Source organism: Chiloscyllium plagiosum, unplaced genomic scaffold (assembly GCF_037043375.1).
Source record: "Chiloscyllium plagiosum isolate Xiang-an unplaced genomic scaffold, Cpla_swu_hap1 HiC_scaffold_32, whole genome shotgun sequence".
NCBI classification, from domain to species: domain Eukaryota; kingdom Metazoa; phylum Chordata; class Chondrichthyes; order Orectolobiformes; family Hemiscylliidae; genus Chiloscyllium; species Chiloscyllium plagiosum.
The window spans coordinates 7,095,957-7,115,838 of record NW_028270170.1 but is presented as its reverse complement, the minus strand read 5'-3'; the positions used below and the strand labels follow the sequence as shown (position 1 = coordinate 7,115,838).

At 40.3% G+C, this 19,882-nt stretch overlaps 1 protein-coding gene across 1 annotated transcript in view; it reads right to left on the bottom strand.

The window, feature by feature from the left end:
* LOC122539626 (rho GTPase-activating protein 23-like) overlaps positions 1-19,882 on the bottom strand; it is a 285,601-nt gene that overhangs the window by 143,635 nt on the left and 122,084 nt on the right. The window contains exons 7-8 of the mRNA XM_043674624.2: positions 13,499-13,597; positions 10,575-12,375 (exon numbers count right to left, since the gene is read on the bottom strand). Coding sequence (XP_043530559.2) covers positions 10,575-12,375; positions 13,499-13,597 — 1,900 coding nt within the window. The remainder of the gene's footprint in view (positions 1-10,574; positions 12,376-13,498; positions 13,598-19,882) is intronic.

Genomic DNA, 19,882 nt, shown 5'->3' with positions numbered 1-19,882 from the left:
GCTTCAGCCTTACCTTTTGCACTGGTTGGGCTCTTCCATCCTCCAGTGAGTTGTTTAATTATCTACCACCATTCCTAAATGGGGAAGGTCTGCACAGCTTAAATTGATCTGTTGGTTGTGGGATCACTTAGCTCTGTTTATCACTTGTTGCTTATGCTGTTTGTCATGTAAGTAATCCTGTTGGGTAGCTTCACCAGGTTGACACTTCATTTTTAGTATGCCTGATGCTGCTCCTGATATGCCCTCCTTCCCTCCCTATTGAACCAGTATTAAACTTCTGGCTTGGTAATGACAGTGTGGGGGATATGCAGGCCACGGATTGTATTGAAGTACAGCTCTGCTGCTGTTGATGCCCATAGCACTTCATTGACGCTCAGTCATGAGATGCTAGATCGGTTCGAAGTCTGTTCCATTTAGCATGGTTATTTGGGTACTTCATCTCAACACCAATTGTATGGGTCACTTACTGATGCTATCACAGACATATACATCAGCAGGTTCACAAGGATGAGATTAAGTCTGTTTTTTTGTTCTTGTTGGTTCCCTCACCATCTATAGACCCAGCTATGTCCTTTAGGACCTGACCAGCCCAATTGGTAGTGCTGCTGCCATGCCACTCTTGGTGGTGGACATTGAAATTCTTACCTAGAGTACCTAGGTGGGAATTTGCCACCCTCAGTGCTTCCTTCAAGTGTTGTTCAACAAGGAGGAGTACTGATTTATCAGCCAAGGGAGAATGGTACTTGGTAATCAGAAAGTGATTTCCTTGCCCATGTTTAACCTGAAGCCATGAGACATCATGGGTTCCAGAGTCAATATTGAGAACTCGCAGGGCAACTTTCTCCCAAGTGTATGCAACTGCATTGCCAGCTGTGTAGGTTGTCCCGTCACTAGGATAGGACATGTCCAAGAATAGTGATTTCTGGGGCATTGTCTACAAGGTATGATTCCTAAAGTATGACTGTGTCACGCTGTTGTTTGACTAGTCTGAGACAGCTCTCCCACTTTTGGCACCAGCCCCCAGGTGTTAGTAAACAGTAGTCTGCAGGGTCAACAGATCTGATTCTGCTATTGTCTTTTATGGCACTTAGGTCAATGCCAGGTGGTCTGTCTACAGTTGATTTCTTTGTTGGGACTTCATAGTGATTAATACGACTGAGTGGCTTGCGAGGGCATTTTGAAAGGCAGTCAAGAATAAACCACATAGCTGTGGCTCTGGAGTCACATGTAGGCCAGACATGGTGAGGATGGCAGATTTCCTTCCCTATAGGACATGAATGAACCAGGTGGCTTTTTTCTGACGATCAACAATGGTTTCATAGCCATCAACAGATTTTTAATTCCAGAATTTTAAAATTGGAATTCAGTGGAGCATAGGAAGCGGAATATAAAACTGGCTCAGTGCAGGAAACAAAGGGTAATTGCTGATATGTGCTTTTGCAATTTATAGGTGGTTTTCAATGGGATTCTACAGGGAAAGGCATGAAATTCTTTGCTTTTTGTGACAATATATTAACTATTTAGACATGAATGTATTGGACATGGTTAAGAAGTTTGCAGATGACACAAAAACTGTTTACAGTGAAAAGGATAACTGTAGACTGCAAAAACAAAATCTATGGACTGGTCATGCTGGCAGACAAGTTGCAAATGGAATTCAACTAGGTGAGAGGTGATGCATCTAAGTAGGTCAAAAAGGCAAACAAGAGGAAAATAAATGGAAGAATACTGAGGTATAGAGACTGTGATGGACCTTAGAGTGGATGCACACAGATTCCTGAAGGTAGCAGCCAGGTGGTTGAGGATGGTTAAGAAGGCATATGGAATCCTTACGGTTATTAGCTAAGGACAGAATAGTAGTGAGGTTTGACTGGACCAACAGAAATCATTAGTTCTGCCACATTTTTAGTGTGCGCAATTCTGGGCACCTCCTTACAGAAAGTAGGTAACTGCACTTGTGTGAGTACAGAGGACATTGATGAGAATGTTGCCAGGACTGGAAAATTGCAGAGATGGGAAAGATTAGATAGGCAGGGGTTGTTCTCTTTGGAACAGAGCAGCTGAGGGGCAGTTAGATTGAGATGTATAAGAGTGTGGAGAGAGGCTGGGAAGGGCTTATTTACCTTAGCTGAGAAGTCAGTGACTGGGGGCACAAATTTAAAGTGATTGGTAGAAAGATTAGAGGGGAAATTAAAAAACACTTTCACCCAGATGGTGTTCAGGATAACTGTCTGAAAAGAGAGACAGAAACCCAGAACACATTTTAAAAGTGCCTAAATATGCACCTCCAACATGCATATCCTACAGGGCTATGAATCATATTTTGGCTGTCACAGGGACAATGGTTCACATGGCCTTGCTCTGTATTGTAAACTTTCAATGATTCTAAGTTTATTGGTGGTGATGCTGAAATTTCAATTGAAAGGAAATATTTACTAACTTTTTTTTGACAGCATTTTCCAAACCTTAGACCTGTACAGAAGGTAAAAGACAACAGATACATTGGAACAGCACCACTTTAAAGTTCTTCTCCAATTCACATTTTATCCTGACCTGAATCTATTTTGCTGTTTGCTCACTATCAGGTCAAAATCCTGGAATTTCCTTCTTAACAATATTTTGGGTGCACCTAAACTTAATGTGCTCTGCAGCAGTTCACAAAGGTGTTATGCTACCACATTTTCAAAGGCAATTTGCACTTGACAACAAATACTGGCCTTACCATCAACATTCACATCCAATAGAAAAATAAAACAAAATACATAGCGTGGTTTTAGGACATTCCCAGCTACCTCACAATGATATTAGTTATTGAATATCAGAAATAGTCCCAGAAACATTGAAGGATGGCATGTGAAACAGGAAGGACCTTAAAGTTGTTGGTTCCCATAATATTGCTTCTCTGTATCCTTATGGCAAAGTGCATACCCCATATGGTAAAAATCGAAAGAACTGCGGATGTTATAAATCAGAAACAAAAACAGAAATTGCTGGAAAAGTTCAGCAGGTCTAGCAGCGTCTGCGGAGAGAGATCAGAGTTAGCATTTCAAGTCAAGTGACCCTTCCTCAGAACAGTTCAACTGAAACATTAACTCTGGTTTCTCTCCACAGATGCTTCCAGACCTACTGAGATATGAAATATGATGTTCAACATGCCCGCTTGAAATTCTTAATTGTGCTTTATGATGTAAGTAATTATGGCCAATCCAATAAAAATTGACTGGATAAATAAGAAAATGGCAAAGGAGCTGAATAAATATTTTGCTACTAATAGCAATCCAAGTTAACTAAATAATCAAGGGGCAAAAGGACAAGAGGAAAGAAATACAATAACTATTACGAGATAAAACATGCTAGGGAAATTAATGGAGCTAAAGACCAATAAGTGCCCTAAACCTGATAGGATTCACCCTAGGCATCAAGAGAAACAGCTACAAAGACTAGCCACTGCTAGTGGTCTTTCATGAATCATTAGATTCTACAAAAGTGAATGCAGACTGGAAAGCTGCCCATGTAACACCTTTATTCGAACAAGGAAGGAGACAGAAAAACAGATAGCAATAGGCCAATACCTTAACATATCTTATTGAAAGAATGTTAGAGTTTCATCAAAAGGATACAATAGCAGAAATACATGATACAGTCAAGCAGAGTTAACAAGGCTTTCAAAAGGGCAAATCATGCCTGACAAATTTATTATAATGCATTGAGGCGGCAGCAAGCAAATTCAAAAAACAGGAAGCGGTGGATGTAATTTAGATTTTCAGAACGAGTTTGATAAGGTACCACATGTTAGACTATTTAATAAGAATTTGTGATGTTGGTAGTAGTAGACATGGATGGAAAATTGGCTAATTGATAGAAGACAGTGAGTTGGGATGAGGGGAGGTACGTATTCAAGATGGCAAGCTTTAACTCAAGGAATGCCACAGGGATTAGTGTTGTGGGCACAATTATTTACAATATATATTAAAAACTTGGATGAGGAAACTGAATGCACTACAGCAATATTTGTGGATGAGACAAAAATAGGCGGGAAAGCAAATGGGGAGGATGCCTCAAAAGTCTGCAGAGGGATAGACAGGAGAAAGTGAGGACTGCAGATGCTGGAGATCAGAGCTGAAAATGTGTTGCTGGAAAAGCGCAGCAGGTCAGGCAGCATCCAAGGAGCAGGAGAATCGACGTTTCGGGCATGAGCCCTTCTTCAGGAATGAGGAAAGTGTGTCCAGCAGGCTAAGATAAAAGGTAGGGAGGAGGGACTTGGAGGAGGGGCGTTGGAAATGCGATAGGTGGAAGGAGGTTAAGGTGAGGGTGATAGGCCGGAGTGGGGGTGGGGGCAGAGAGGTCAGGAAGAAGATTGCAGGTTAGGAAGGTGGTGCTGAGTTCGAGGGTTGGGACTGAGGCAAGGTAGGGGGAGGGGAAATGAGAAAACTGGAGAAATCTGAGTCCATCCCTTGTGGTTGGAGGGTTCCTAGGTGGAAGATGAGGCGCTCTTCCTCCAGCCATCATGTTACTATGGTCTGGCGATGGAAGAGTCCAAGGACCTGCATGTCCTTGGTGGAGTGGGAGGGGGAGTTGAAGTGTTGAGCCACGGGGTGGTTGGGTTGTTTGGTCCGGGTGTCCCAGAGGTGTTCTCTGAAATGTTCCGCAAGTAGGTGGCCTGTCTCCCCAATATAGAGCAGGCCCCAACACAGAGGGATAGACAGGTCAGGCAAGTGGACAAAAACTTAGCAGACGGAATACGTGGGAAAGTGGGAAGTTATGCATTTGGTAGAAGACGAGTTGAATATTATTGAAATGGAGAAAGATTACACAAAGCTTTAGCACAAAGGGATTTGGAAGTCCTTGTGCATACATCACAAAAAGCCAGCATCCACATTCATCAGGTCTTAGGGGTGGCAAATTGGCCTTTATTTCAAAGGGAATGGAGTATAAAAATAGGGAGGTCTTACTAAAACTATACAAGGCACAGATCAGACTACAGCAGGAACACTATGATGTGTTTTGGGCTTCCTTAACTAAGGAAAAATATACCGACATTGGAAGCAGTCCTGAGAAAATTCCATCATCTTATGAGGTGAGATTGGGTGTGGTAGGCCTGTAATCCTTGGAGTTTAGAAGGATGAGAGGAAATGTTATTGAAACAAACAGCGTGTTTAGGGGACTTGACAGGGTAAATGCGGAAAGATTGTTTCCTGCTGTGGGAGAGTCTAGGACCAGAGGGCATAATCTCATGATATGGGGTCACTCATTTAAAACAGAAATGAAGAGGAATGTCTTATCTCAGTAGTGAATCTGAGGGTAGTACATATGTAAAACTCTGTACCACGAAGGGCTGTAGAGGCTGGGCCATTATGTACCTTCAAGATTGAAATAGAGTTTTAGTCAGTAAGGTAAAACAAGGGTTATAGGGAAAAGGCAAGAAAGTACAGTTGAGAATAATGGATCAATCATGATCTAAATGAACGGAGGTGCAGACTTGATGGGCTGAATGGCCTACTTTGGCAGCAACATCTTATGACCTTATTTCCATAACCTAGTGTTAATGGGAATGAATTTGGAAAACAATCGAGGTGAGTTGTATTGATACATTTAATGAGAAGCTGTAAAGTACATGAGGGAGAAAAGAAATGAAGGATATGTTGACAAAGCAAGATGAATAAAGGCCTGCGGAGGACTGTGTGCAGGACAAATACAGATCAGTTAGATTGAATGGTCTGTTTCTATGGAACATAAATTTTATGGACAGAATCTTATAGGAACCAGAGTGATTTGGACTATGATGAGTTTTGTGCAGAATCATATGAAAAATGCACTGAATATCCATAGCAACTCCAGCTACATTGTTTAAAAGTTTGCTGAGAGATTGTGACTTGCCAGTTAAAGGGGAATAATTATAGGTTACTACAAATCACCTCATTAACATTGAGTTTCTTAATTTACCAAGCACTCTGAATAAGCTAGAAGTTCAGAATTCCTGACAAGGAAGTCAAAGTGGGTACCTGACGACTTCAGCTCGCCACTGGTTGCTAACAGCCTCCAGGTTGCTCAGTACCAAGCAGAATTTCAGGCCATGAGCTATGAACACCAGCTGTACACGACCCTCATAGAAGGACATTGGTATATGACATTTTCTACCCTCTCAGGGCCATCATGCACCTTTCCAATTCATTTGCAGTCCAATTAGGAAACACCTACTTGCATTGCAGGGTGCACTAGCAACTAACATTAAGAGGTTGCTGCAAAGACAGGCATCGAGTTCACAGATTGGACTAGGCTCTATCTCTCAGCTGAAAATGTGTTGCTGGAAAAGCGCAGCAGATCAGGCAGCATCCAAGGAGCAGGAGAATGATGTTTCGGGCATGAGCCCTTCTTCAGTCTGCAATCCTCACTTTCTCCTAGAAGATTTTAACCTATTGCGAATCCTCTTACAAGGATACCTGCGAATCCTCTTACAAGGATGCCTTCCTTGAAGAAGCTCTTTTCCTCCCCCTTGGATGCTGCCTGACCTGCTGTGCCTTTCCAACAAAACATTTTCAGCTCTGATCTCCAGTATCTGCAGTCCTCACTTTCTTCTATCTCTCAGCTGCTCACTTGCTGTCTTAGCACCTGTCACCACGCTTATAGCATCCATGCCTTGATTTGCCATGCCAATCATTGTGTTGGCCAGTGGAGGGATATAGCCAATGATTCGGAGAAATTATTCTACACCAGATTCATATTATCAGGTCTAAAAGTGATAAATAGTTTGTGACTTATAATGATGACTGCAAGGGGAGAGCAGGCTGACACTAAATTGTGAAATTTACAGACATGTTTGAAGGGACTCAAAATAGTGACCCAAAAACAAAAGCTTGAAACTAAGTTTCAGCCTATTAAACAGAATGACACTCATACCATGAGGTCAAATGAAGCACAGAATTCAGTGCAATGGGAAGAATGAAGATCTGGAATTCCAGACAGTGGTTATGAAGCAAAATCCACTCATTTCAGCTGAAACAAGTCTAACAATTGGATTGGGAGCACTACAAAGGCTGGAGAAAATTTGCAGTACTTCGCTCGCCACCTGCTCCAGTCCTGCTCGGATCCTCACCAATAATTCTTTCTCGATACATCCATGATGGCATTGGTGCTGCTCTCTGCTCTTGTCTGGAATTGGAAAAGTTCATCAGTTTCACTTTCAATTTCCATCCTTCTCTCAGCTTCACCTGGTCCGTATCAAAATTCCCCTTCCCTTCCTTGACTGATTGGCTTTCCTTTGTGAGGACAGGTTGTCCACCTATACTTAGAGAGTAGTAGGGGCGTGGAACGCACTGTCTGCAACAGCTGTGGACTCACCAACTTTACGGGCATTTAAATGGTCAATGGATAGGTATATGGACAAGAATGGAAGAGTGTAGGTTAGATAGGTTTCAGATTGGTTTCACAGGGCGGTGCAACATCTAAGACCGAAGGGCCTGTACTGCACTGTAATGTTCTATGTTCTATATCTATTACTAGCCCACTGATTCCCATAGTTATCACGATTACACTTCCTTGCATCTTACTTCCTGCAAAGATTCAATTCTGTTCTCCTACTTTCATCTCCACCACACCTGTTCCTATGTTGCCAAATTCCACTGGTGTGCCTCCAACACAACCTCTATTTTTCCCTCAAACAGGATTCCCCTGTCTCCTCCACTATGGACCTTAGCCACACCTGACCTATCTCCCATATTTCTGCCTTCATCCTTTTCCATCCCTCCCAGAATGATAGCTTTCCACTTGTTCTTAATTTCTATCCTACTAGTCGTCACATTCAAAGGATTGTCATTCACCATTTCTGCCAGCTCAAGCAGGATGCCACAACCACAAGCACATCTCTTCTTCCCCCTTACTATCAGCATCCTGCATGGACAATTCCTCACTGGCCATGGCCCAAACTCATTTTCCAGATGAAGCAGCATTTTACTTTTCTGTCTTGTCTGTAATATTCACTGCTCACAATGTGATCTCTCAGCCCAAAAGCAGACTGGGTGACCACTTTGCATAACACATGCACGCTCTCCATATGAATAACCCATAACTTCTGGTTGCTTGGTATTTTAATAAACAACCTTGCTGTCATGCCAATATTTCATTCCGGGGCCCACTGCAATGTTCCAACAAAGCACATTATAAAGTCAAGGAAAAACACCACACTTTTTTGCTTAGGCACTTTATAGCCTTTAGAATTCATTATTGAATTCTATAACTTCAGAGTCTGACAACGTGATATCTGTCCTCACATTCCCTTTCCCAATATACTCTTTGTCATGGTTATTTTGCTCTCAGCTACAAGGACCCATTTTCCCCATTTCACACCTTAATTTAAATATATTTTACATCTTTTTCCATTTCAGCACAATTAGCAATCTCTTTGTATTTGGCATCGGGTCTCCACCATCTACTCCCCTTGCTCCTCCTCTATCAGATCATTAAAAACACCATTCTCCAACTCCTTTCAGTTCTAAAGAGTCATATTAGACTTAATATCTTCTCACAAACATTGCTTGCATGACTGAATTTCCCCAGCATTTTGTGTCTTTGTTTTAGATTTCCAACATCTGTAGTATTTTATTTTTAATTTTAATTGACTTAATCACTTCATTCCCTCAGAGGCAGGTTCGCCACCAGGGCACCATCCCAACAAAATGCCTCCTTGTCACTTGGAGGAAAGGATTAAATTCCACCCTCGTTTCAACTTCAAATTTTCATTAAGTGACTATAAATTGATTCAACTTAAATTTCACTGGCTCCCAGTGTGGGGGATTTGAATACATGCCCCAGAGTATTAGCTTAGGTCTCTAGATTGCTAATCCAGTGAAATTATCAGAATGCCACTGCTCATCTCACTTACAGTATGAATCAGCCTTTGTATTGTAGTTGTCACTTACACCTTCTGGAGGAAATTGTGTATCTTTGTGCAAGTGCAGTTTGTACATAGTTGGAGTTTACTTACAGGCAGCACGATGGTAGAGTGATTAGCAATGCTGCCACACAGCACAAGGGACTTGGGTTCACTCCTAACTTCAGGTGATGGCTGTGTGGAATTTTCACATTCTCCCCACGACTGTGTGGGTTTCCATCATTGCATCCAGTTTCCTCCCACAGTCTAAAAATGTGTAAGTTAGGTAGATTGGCTATGCTGAATTGCCCTATTAGTATCCATAGATGCGCAGGTTAGGTGGATTTACAATAGTAAATGCAGGATTGGGGAGGATGAATCTGGGTGGGATGGTCTTCAGAGGGTCACTGCAGACTCAATTCTTGACAAACTCACCAATTCCTACAGCTCCTCAATTACACTTCCTCACAAATGCTTCTTGTAAGTACTCTTGTCTCCCAGTATCTCCATCTCTGTTGCATCTGTTCCATGATGCTATCTTTCACAATGATGTCTACAATATTTCTTCTTTTATCAGTGCAAGCTTGGTGGGTCAAAGGGCCGGTTTCTGTGCTGTACTGTTCTTTATTGTCAACTGAGGAATTCTCCACACTGTAGTGGTCAATGCCCTCAAACATGTCTGCTCCATGTCACACATTTTTGCCTTCATCCCTTCCCTCCCTCCCAGGACTTTAATAGAGTTCCTATTTCTGTGCTTTCCACTTCAACAGAACCCATATTCAAAGGTCATCCTCTGCTATTTCGAATACCTCAAAGCACATTTTCCCTTCCCCTCCCATCAGCATTCTGAGGGGTGCATTCTCTCCATGACACCTTGGTCAACTCCTCTATCATCCTATACACATTATCCTCTTTCTGACACTTCCCCATGCAATTGCAGCTGATACGACACTTGCCTTTTTCATCCTCCATCTTCACTGTTCAAGGTTCCAAACATTTCTTCCAGGTGAATCAGTATTTACTTATACTTCTTTCACTCCATTCTACTATACTCACTGCTCACAATGCATCCTCCTTTACACTAAAAAAGAGGCCAAACATAGACTGGCTGATGGCTTTGCAGAAGCCCTATGCTTAGTTGACAAGCAAGGCCCTGACCTTCTGGTCACGGTATTTCTATATGCCATCTTGTTCTTGTACTCACATTTGTGCCCTAGGTCTGCTATAGTGTTCCAATACTCCTAATGGCAAACTGCAGGAATTGTACCTTTTATTCAGTTTAGACATTTTACACCCTTTTGGATTTAGTTGAGCATCTTCCTCCATGGCCTATATCTGGTTTTCATGCTTTTGCTTTTAGCAGAGCTGACCTATATGCTGCTACTAACACCCACTCTGAGCCAATCCCTTGTCAACCACTCCTTTATCATCTGTGATATCTAATCTCCTTTAATATTCCCTGACCTTCTGTTCCTTGGACCTCCCCACCTTTTACTACAGTATAAAACTCCTAATTTTTGCACCTCTCTCTTCAGTTCTAAAGTGTCATCTCAGACTCGAAATGTTAACTGTTTCTCTGTCCACAGATGCTGAATTTCTACAACGGATTCTGTTTTATTTCTGAATAGAAACGATCATTTAAATTTTCTAAATGTAATTAACACAACTTATTCATTCTACCATTCCATTCATCATTTGTTATACATACCTATATATGGAATTGAGGCCAAGGAATCTTCTGACGACTTTGCAACTCTTCTTACCAGCTTTCCATTTGTATGCTCCAAAAATGCATTTTCAGATTTGTCAGCTGGCATCAAATTTGCAGGTGGCAGTTCTGGTAAATCCACAGCTACCATGTATGCTGGGTGCCTGACAGGATGTGGTATCCTACGGCCCGTTGGAGGTTTTTGCCTTAAAATTACAGTTTCGTTAGTTTGTGATGTTTCCTGTTCCTTCTGTACAATCCCCTGAGGAATATCACTGACACATACAGAGATTTGCGATGTTCCTGGCTTTGTAACAGTAAATGGTTGGATCGCATGTTGAAGCACTGTGCCCTTGTTCGAATGCTTGTTTGATGATTTTGGATACAGACCATCCTGCCGATCGTGATTGGTCAATCTTTGGTCATGAAACACAGGAACATCAATTCTCTGTACTTGACAGGGTGCACAACGGTCAGTCTTAGTTGCATGAGCAGTCACAGCTAAACCAAATGCTGCCCTATTTAAAAGCTGAGATGGTTTGTTTTGAGAAATACTGACAGGCAGATGATCTACGAGCACATCTGTCCTCTTTACAGATTGAGCATTACCACTTGTGTTCTTGCATTGTTGCTGAGGTGGAATAGTCACTCTAGAATTCCTATCATTGTAATATGCATTCGTTTTGCTAGAGGTCTGTTGGGGTAAAATCTTCTGGCCATGCATTGCAGCATTTCCTGATGAATGCCCTGCTGGTCTATACTGTTGCGAAAAGATTTGTTCTTGTCTACCAGACCTCGAAATCCCATCATTTGTTGTTCCAGTCCTTGAATGCGTCCATAACAACCTATCCCCAGCTGCTGTAAAGGCATCACAAGTCAAATTATCTAAAGATCTGTCACATTTTCCCAAATAATCTTCTGATCGAGACCGCAAACTCCATGATTCATTCATGGGGGAAAGTAAAGTGTCCTGGGACGCACTGTGAAGCCAATGTTTGTGCAATGAAGTCTCCTCAAGTCTATCCTGGGAGAAACTTCTGTATTTTGGAGGCATAGCAGAGTAGCAGCGATCTTCGGAGGAGCTTCGACGTGGTAATTGTGCTGATCGCCAACTGGGCAGGTTATATTGTTGATTGGTTGTTTTTGGGCTGCCAAGTCGTTCCCGTGACTTCCTAATGTCAGAATGAAAACAGTCATTTTTCATTTTGCCCTCAGAACTGATGCGACTCCTCTGATCTACGTTATTCTTTGGAATGGAATAAATGCTGTGGTTTGAAATTGATGAAAAAGGAATATTTTTGAGATGTCCCCCATATCTATCTTGCACCACAGTCATACTGGAACCATATTTACTGCTCATTGGGCCCTGTGTAACAGAGCTACCATGGGCAGCATTTGAAGAGGAGGAAATAGGTACACCACTCACTCCTACTGATCTCTGTTTCATCCCATACTGTAACTCCTCCACATGATGCATATGACTTGAATGAGCTACTCCAATCTCAGCCAAAATATCTGACGATCGTGCTTTTGCCCGTCTTTCACACCATATACTACTAATTGTGGTAACACTATCGGGAGGTGAGGATGGGTTGGAGTAGAATCCCCTATCAGAACCTGAGCCAGTGTTGTAAATTGCATTGTCCACCTGTCGGCTTCGCGAAGACTCTGTCCATAAAGGCTCTGCAGTTTGGGTCATGGCCAAATGTCGAGGATAACATATAGGTGGTGGCTCTGGTATGTGCTGAGCACTACCAGAATATGGATCATTGCCTTTCAGATAAGCATCTTGTGAGTAGGCCTGTAAAATTGAACAAAGCAAAGATTAATATACTTAAAGAAATTACTTATTACATAACTGCCAACAGGTAATCCCAAATTCTCTGCAAATTGAAGATCTGGCAGACAAAAATCACTCAAATACTGTTAGTTAGCTAACTCGAAGTAAAGTTAATTTTCAACACTCCAGCAGGTTGTTTTAATCATGTTAGCAGTTAAGATATTGCGCAAGAACTTTTGAGATTCTGTATTCTGTTAGCCATTCACACATCCACCAGGCAGTATTATTGTAGACGGAGATAGAGAAAACTAATCTATCACCAATCACCACAGCAGAGCGAATTCCCAAGACAGTTACAGTACACTAAGATAGGCTCAGACTGTACTGCAATTCTACAATTTTACTTTCAGTTCTTAGGAAGGGCAAACACATACACAAAGAATTTCATTATATCTTTTCACTATTGCTGACTGATCTTCTGCCTAACATCAACATTTTTCTTTTATTTGATTTGGACTTCTTTGAATTGAAAATTTTAATGAAAGAGGTAAGAAACTGCATTTACTATAGATACAAGCAAACCCATTGGAAACATTGAATAAACCACTGATCATTAGATTTCAACAAGAAAACAATTTTCATACTTAATTTTCATGCAAACTGTGTTACAAAGAAATAAATACCATAAAGTCTTGGAACCCATTTTATCAGAACATTTGCTATATATTGAGTTTCTATTAATATTTAATATCACCTATTCTGTTTTCTCAAACTTCCACTCCACTCCATCTTAACCATTGTGCTAAGTAACCATAGCAGAATAGAAACACCACACATATCATCAATGTTGTGTGTGCCTTAAGCATGGGAAAAGATGAAAACGTTGCCATAAATTTGCTAATCACTCCATGGTAAATATTACCTGTTAAAGTACCAGCCACTGTTATTTCACTGAATGCACGTTTTTTTTTTGTTAATTGACTCTGTAACAGTTAGTAATGAATAACAGCTCAGAGTAATAAGGTTCTTTAGTTGTAGGACAAGCCACTTGGTTGGAAAGGGGATGGCAGAGAAACCTATGACAGCAAAGAGATAAGGTGGGAAAGGTTTGGCTCAGGTTAAAGGCTAGCTTAGGTGATCTCACCTCACAGGTATCTACTGTCAGATGAGCATGGGATGGCATTGATGCTGAAGTCAGGCAGAAGTACACAGCTTGCTCGCCTGCCCTCCCAACTGAAGGAGGCTGCATAGAAGTAAGAATTAGGAGAAAACAATGGGAAACAGTTAAAGAGTACCCTGAAAAGACAAATTTCCCTAGAGCTGTATGAAATGGTGAGACAAAGTTAGGAGTTGATATTGCATTATTAGCAAAAGGAAAACAAGCTAACGTTAAGCTCTTTGAAAGATGTATTCACAATTTTAAGAGAAGCAATCTCCGACAAATCAGAGAAAGCATGAATGTATAATTGGTATATGTTAGAATATTCTTCTTTCTTTAGAAACTCTGGTGGCATCATTAGAGAACCTGGCTGAATTTGAAATCAAGAATAAACAAGTAGAACAGCTCAATAACATTGCAGGAATATGTATGATCTCTATCTGCTTATGAATCATAGAATGCCTACAGTATGGAAGCAGGCCATTCAGCCCATCAAGTCCACACTGACCCGCTGAAGAGCATTCGACCCAAATCCATGCCCCCATCCTATCCCTGTAACCCTGCATTTACCATGGGTAATGCAGCTAGCCTATACATCCCGAGAATCTATAGACAATTTTAGCATGGCCAGTCCACTTAACCTACACATGTTTGTACTGTGGGAGGAAACCCACAGAGACAGGGAGAATGTGCAAACTCTACAGTTGCCCGAGGGTGGAATCAAACCCAGGTCCCTGGTGCTGTGAGGCAGCAATGCTAACCACTGAGCCACCATACCACCCCTTATGCTTCCATATATAGTTTCAGTAATTCCTCCAAACGTTTTGCCCACATAATAGCACTTCAAGAACTCACTGTCTGAAACAATTCGCTCAATGTCAAAATGACTTACTGTAAATGCTTATGTGTGTATTTTCATGTTCAAACAAAACCAACAAAAAATGGATAAGAAAACACATGTCAATAGAAAGTGGCTCTTACTCAATAAAATCTTCTAACAGAAGATATGTATTCTGAAATGTTTTCTATTTATTATCAGTGTTTCAAAACAAATCAAAAATAGTAAAGGAACATTGAAATGTTGCTTGGCATTCTGCAAGCCCAGTTCGTGCCATAACAACACATACAGGTTGGGATTTCAGAATGACTCAATCAAAACAAGAAAGGGTCACATAGGAATTTGAAGAAAAATTGAAGTTTATTTATGTAGGTGTTATATATAAATCTAGATTTACATTAGTGTGGCCAACTCTTCGTTCCTCTCGAGAGAAATTAGGATAGAGCAATGAATCATAGCTCTGCCAATGACACCCACAACCATTGAAAAATAAAATTCTGAAATGGTCAACAGGTGCTGGGCTATACACTTATATGTCTTACAGTCAAACAATGAGAAGTTAAAATTTTGTTTGAATTTAAGGAGAGATGACCATTATACAACCTATCAGCTTTATAGAAAGAAGCTGGTAAAATCATCAGAACAGTAAAAAGTGTAACATATCCCTTCAAAACAAGCAAAAGAATCGCAAGTGCTGGAAATCAGGAACAAAAACAGAACTTGCTGGAAAAACTCAGCAGGTCTGGCAGCATCTGTGGAGAAAAGGCATAGTTAACATTTTGGGTCCAGTGACCTGAGGAGGAGTTACTGGAACTGAAACAGTAGCTCTACTTTCTCTCCACAGATGCTGCCAGACCTGCTGAGTTTTTGCTTATAACATAGCCCTTCACTCAGTTCCACTGGCAACGGGAAGTAAAAACACATTATGTCATTAACACAAGTTTCCTGCCATTTACTATGGCCACTTTATCTCTCAATTAAACACTTTTTTGATGTACAGACAGATTTCATACCTATAAAGAAGAACAGTTTTACTGCACGTAAAACTTCTGCAGTGTTACAAAATGACTGTGGTGTAACTGCAGAGTTTTTTTTATTGGAAGTTCTGCAAGTTTGAAGTAAATTTGAAATCCTTGATCCTAAACATGTGATCCACTTTCATTCCCAACACAAGGGGCTGGGTAGTTTGCCACACAAAGATATCAGGAGTCTTATTAACTCAACCTCTTCTCCCTTGGCACTTAATGGCTGCTCAAGGGTAGGAGTTTAAAAATCTGTTTTTATAATTTTTTCACATTTAGCAAAGACTTCATACAAATGTGAAGGGTTAAAAGAAACCTCTATTACTGATGAATTGTGTGTACTGTGAAGCACATTTTCCTTTCACGTATTCTAGGTCTTTTTTTCAAAATTAATCAAACTGTGATATTCATAAAATAAAACATTACCAATATTTTCCCCACAATTAATCAGAAGCTCACTAACTTATACTAACTGAAAAAACACTATTTTATAAACGACATGCAGAATTTAAATGCTATATAAAGTAGCAAATTTTTGTGTAATACATCTACATCATCTGAAATGTGTAGATAATATTCATAGTGAAAGAATATAAACTAACTATATAAGCTATAATTTTATAAACTAATTTCTTCAGAATTTTTTCCAAAAAATCTCCGGTTGTTGATAATCCCTGGTTCTTGTTGACAGCTCTCCTAAAGCGGCAGTTAATAAGTACACGAAAACAGCAAACAAAGACAAGCTTTCTGATTTTCTTCCCTCTGTGATAGCCTCTCGGCTGCCAAACATATCTTCTAATAGCATAGGCAGGTTTGCAAACATGTTGCATAACCACGAGACTACCAACTGAACACCAACACAAAAATGGTAACAAAATAATACCAGTGAAGTTTTCATTACCTTGTTTAACTTATCTTCATTGCAAGTACAATTTTCCAGTGAAATAATTCTTCTTAACTGAACCAGCTCTTAGAAAACCACTTCTACTTTGGTTTCACAATTTAGCATGCAGAGAAATAAATCACCAGTTTTTCTGTTAAGTGTCTGGGACTATGAACAGCAGCAGCAGTTTCCCTAATGATTCGCCTATCAGGGCCTTCCTGCGACATTTCAGTGATGTCAGAGCTGGGTAATTTTGCCTATATCCATATACGCACTTTGCTGGCAATTCACCTAAGACCACAGGAATGTAGCTACACCCAGACTTGGCAAAGGAAGCACAGAGATTAATTTGAAAAGAATGGCTGGAGTCTTCAAAAACGTAGTAGCACCGCAAAAGTCAATGTGAAATTTTTATACTGTACAGGGGCAACTTTCCTTGTACATTCTCCACAGTTCAATAATTCGCTCCTTCTGACCATTAATTTTCTAAGCATACAATTGCTGAATAAGTCAATATATTCCCATTTTAAACATATTAAAACATCCAAATCTTGATTTTACTTTAAGAATGCCATAGCTTCTAAACAGTGTGGGACGTGACTTTTCTCCAACTTTTTTTTTATCACAAATTTTTACCTATAGGTGGAATATCTGTTTAAATATTACACAACCTCCAATAGTCTGAACCATTAAAAGTTTTAAATTTTATTAATAGACAGAATTGAGATTAAAATAAAATTACAAGATGACATAATATAAATGACATCAATGGGTATTAATCTTACGGCATTGATAGGTCTAGGGAGTTTTTTCATTCCTTGAGTGCAGTAGATAATAAAAAGTGTCTTCACAGCAACATTCTAGTAACTGTACTACTGGATCATTGTGCATTTAAAAAAAGCCTCAGTGGGCCATATCCCTTGTACATTCTCCACAGTTCAATAATTTCAAAATTGTTCTTGTACACTTTTCCACCTTGATACACATCTTTCAATTGAACGAGTGACCAAAAATCTACTGATTTCTGTCTTCAATTTACTCATTAACTGAGCATCAATAACCATCGAGGGGAGAAATTCCAAAAACTCAACCCTTTCAGCAAAAGGAATTCTCATCCCTATTGAAAATGATCAACCTTTAGTTCTAGACTCTCCAGCCAAGGAAAAACAAACAAGTTATTCTGTCAAGCTATCCAAGAATTTTCTACTTTACAATCATCCCTTAGCTTGCTAAACCTCAGAGATTATAGGCTCATTCTGCTTCACCATGCCTCCTGGGGGTAGCTCTCTCAGCCAGGCATCAATTTGCTAAACATTTACTGCGACACTGTAAAGCAATTATATTTTTCTTGGATAATGAAACCAAAGTTTTACATAGCACTGTACTCCTGTGGTGGACTTAAAAAGTCCTGTACAATTATAACAAGAGTTTCTTATACGCTAACCCCTTTACTATAAAACCTATTGGAACATCTGTCTTTGTAACTGCCACCTGCATGTTAACTTTGTGATTGACATACAGTACCCAAAGTACTCAGAAGTACTTACAAGTCTTCGATCTTTTAAAAGATCAATTTTTCTACCTTCCCACTAAACTCTATAATTTCCAACTTCCCGATATTATAATCCTTAGGCACTTTCCTGTCCAATCAATGAACTAGTCTCCACCTCTTTGCAGTCCCTTCATGTAAGTAAATCTAAGCATTTTAAATAAGGAGACCGAGTGAGAGTTAATGATATATTATAAATAGTTGATGCCCAAAGAATGCTTCTTGTGGCACTCCATCAGTTACAGCATGGCTCTAATTTTAGTCTAATAGCCAGACTTTAATTCATGCAAATACATTAACTCAGTGTTATACACTCCAACCTTGAGTAACAGGCTCTTACTGACACCTTATTGAATGCCTTCTGAAAATGCTAATATAGCATATCCATTGGTTTACACTTATCTACCTTAATCATCAAAAACCCCAGATTTGTTAAACGCAATCCTGACCAACAAACCTGAATAAAAACAATGCAATTTTATTCCAAACTTTTCTCTTCCTTTTTGAGCAATTCAGCTTTTACAGTTCATTTAGATTTTCTTTGCTCCTTATTTGTGGACTGTCTGCAAGATTATGCCTATCAAGACAAAAAAGCTGAGCTACTCATAACTCTTGTATTTTCAATAATTCAAATAGGAAATACTGGAACTAGCAGTTCAGACAGCATCTGAATAAAAATAAGCAGTATTAACAAGCTTCAATTGGACAGGGAACCCGGTGGCTCCAGTAAAATAAGCATTTTGGTCCATGTGGTCAATGGCTCAGTTCTTATCCTTACCAGGAATTTACAGGATTGAATTTTCAGGCACCATATTTAAAAGTTAAAAATCACACACCAGGTTATCGACCTGGTTTATTTGGAATCACTAGCTTTTGAAGCGCTGCTTTTTCATCAGGAGGTCTTGGAGTACAATCATAAGACACAGGCTTTATAGCAACAGGATTGTAATGTCATGGAATGTAATATTAAACAAATTTAGCTTAAGTCTTTCATCTTTTAGAATGATCATGTTAGTTTTGGTTCCTGCATATGTAAATCCCAGAACTTTTTTAAAAAGTTACATTCTCAAGATAGCTTTTAACCATAGATGTCTTCTGAGCTCAGATAATGCATTGAAAGTGTTAAGTTAAAGTCTGAATGCAGCCCAATGTTAGGGGAGGGGAGGAGGGGGAAAAAAGAGGGAGAAGGGAGGAAGGCGGAGGAAGAGAGACGGCAGGCAGGGCTCGCGGAAGGGGGGGGGCGCGAAGGCCTGGGGATGGAAGATGAGGGATGGGACGATATGGGGGGGACAATGAGGGGAGAGGGGACCGGGGATGGGTGGTGAGGGACGGAGGGTGGGAACGTGTATGGTGTCGAGAATGATAGAGAATGAGAGAGAGAGAGTAAGAGAGAGAGAGAGAGAGAGAATGATAGAGAGAGAGAGAGAGAGAGAGAGAGAGAGAGAGAGAGAGAGAGAGAGAGAGAGAGAGAGAATGAGAGAGAGAGAGAGAGAATGATAGAGAGAGAGAGAGAGAGAAGTAGAGAGAGGAGAGAGAATGATAGAGAGAGAGAATGATAGAGAGAAGAGAGAATGATAGAGAGAGAGAGAATGATAAGAGAGTGAGAGAATGATAGAGAGAGAGAGAGTGAGAGAGAGAATGAGAGAGAGAGAGAGAGAATGATAGAGAGAGAGAGAGAATGATAGAGAGAGAGAGAAGAGAGAGTGAGAGAGGAGTAGGAGAGGAGAGAGGAGAGAGATGAGAGAGAGAGAGAGAGAGAGAGAATGATAGAGAGAGAGAGAAGAGAGAGAGAATGACAGAGAGAGAGAGAAGAGAGAATGATAGAGAGAGAGAGAGAGAGAATGATAGAGAGAGAGAGAGGAGAGAGAATGATAGAGAGAGAGAGAGAGAATGATAGAGAGTAGAAGAGAGAGAGAGGAATGATAGAGTGAGTGAGAGAGAGAGAATGATAGAGAGAAGAGAGAGAGGAATAGATGAGAGAAAGAGAGAGAGAGAGAGAGAATGATAGAGAGGAAAGATGAGTGAGAAGAGAGAGAATGAAGATTGAGAGAAGAGACTCGAGAGAGAGAATGATAGA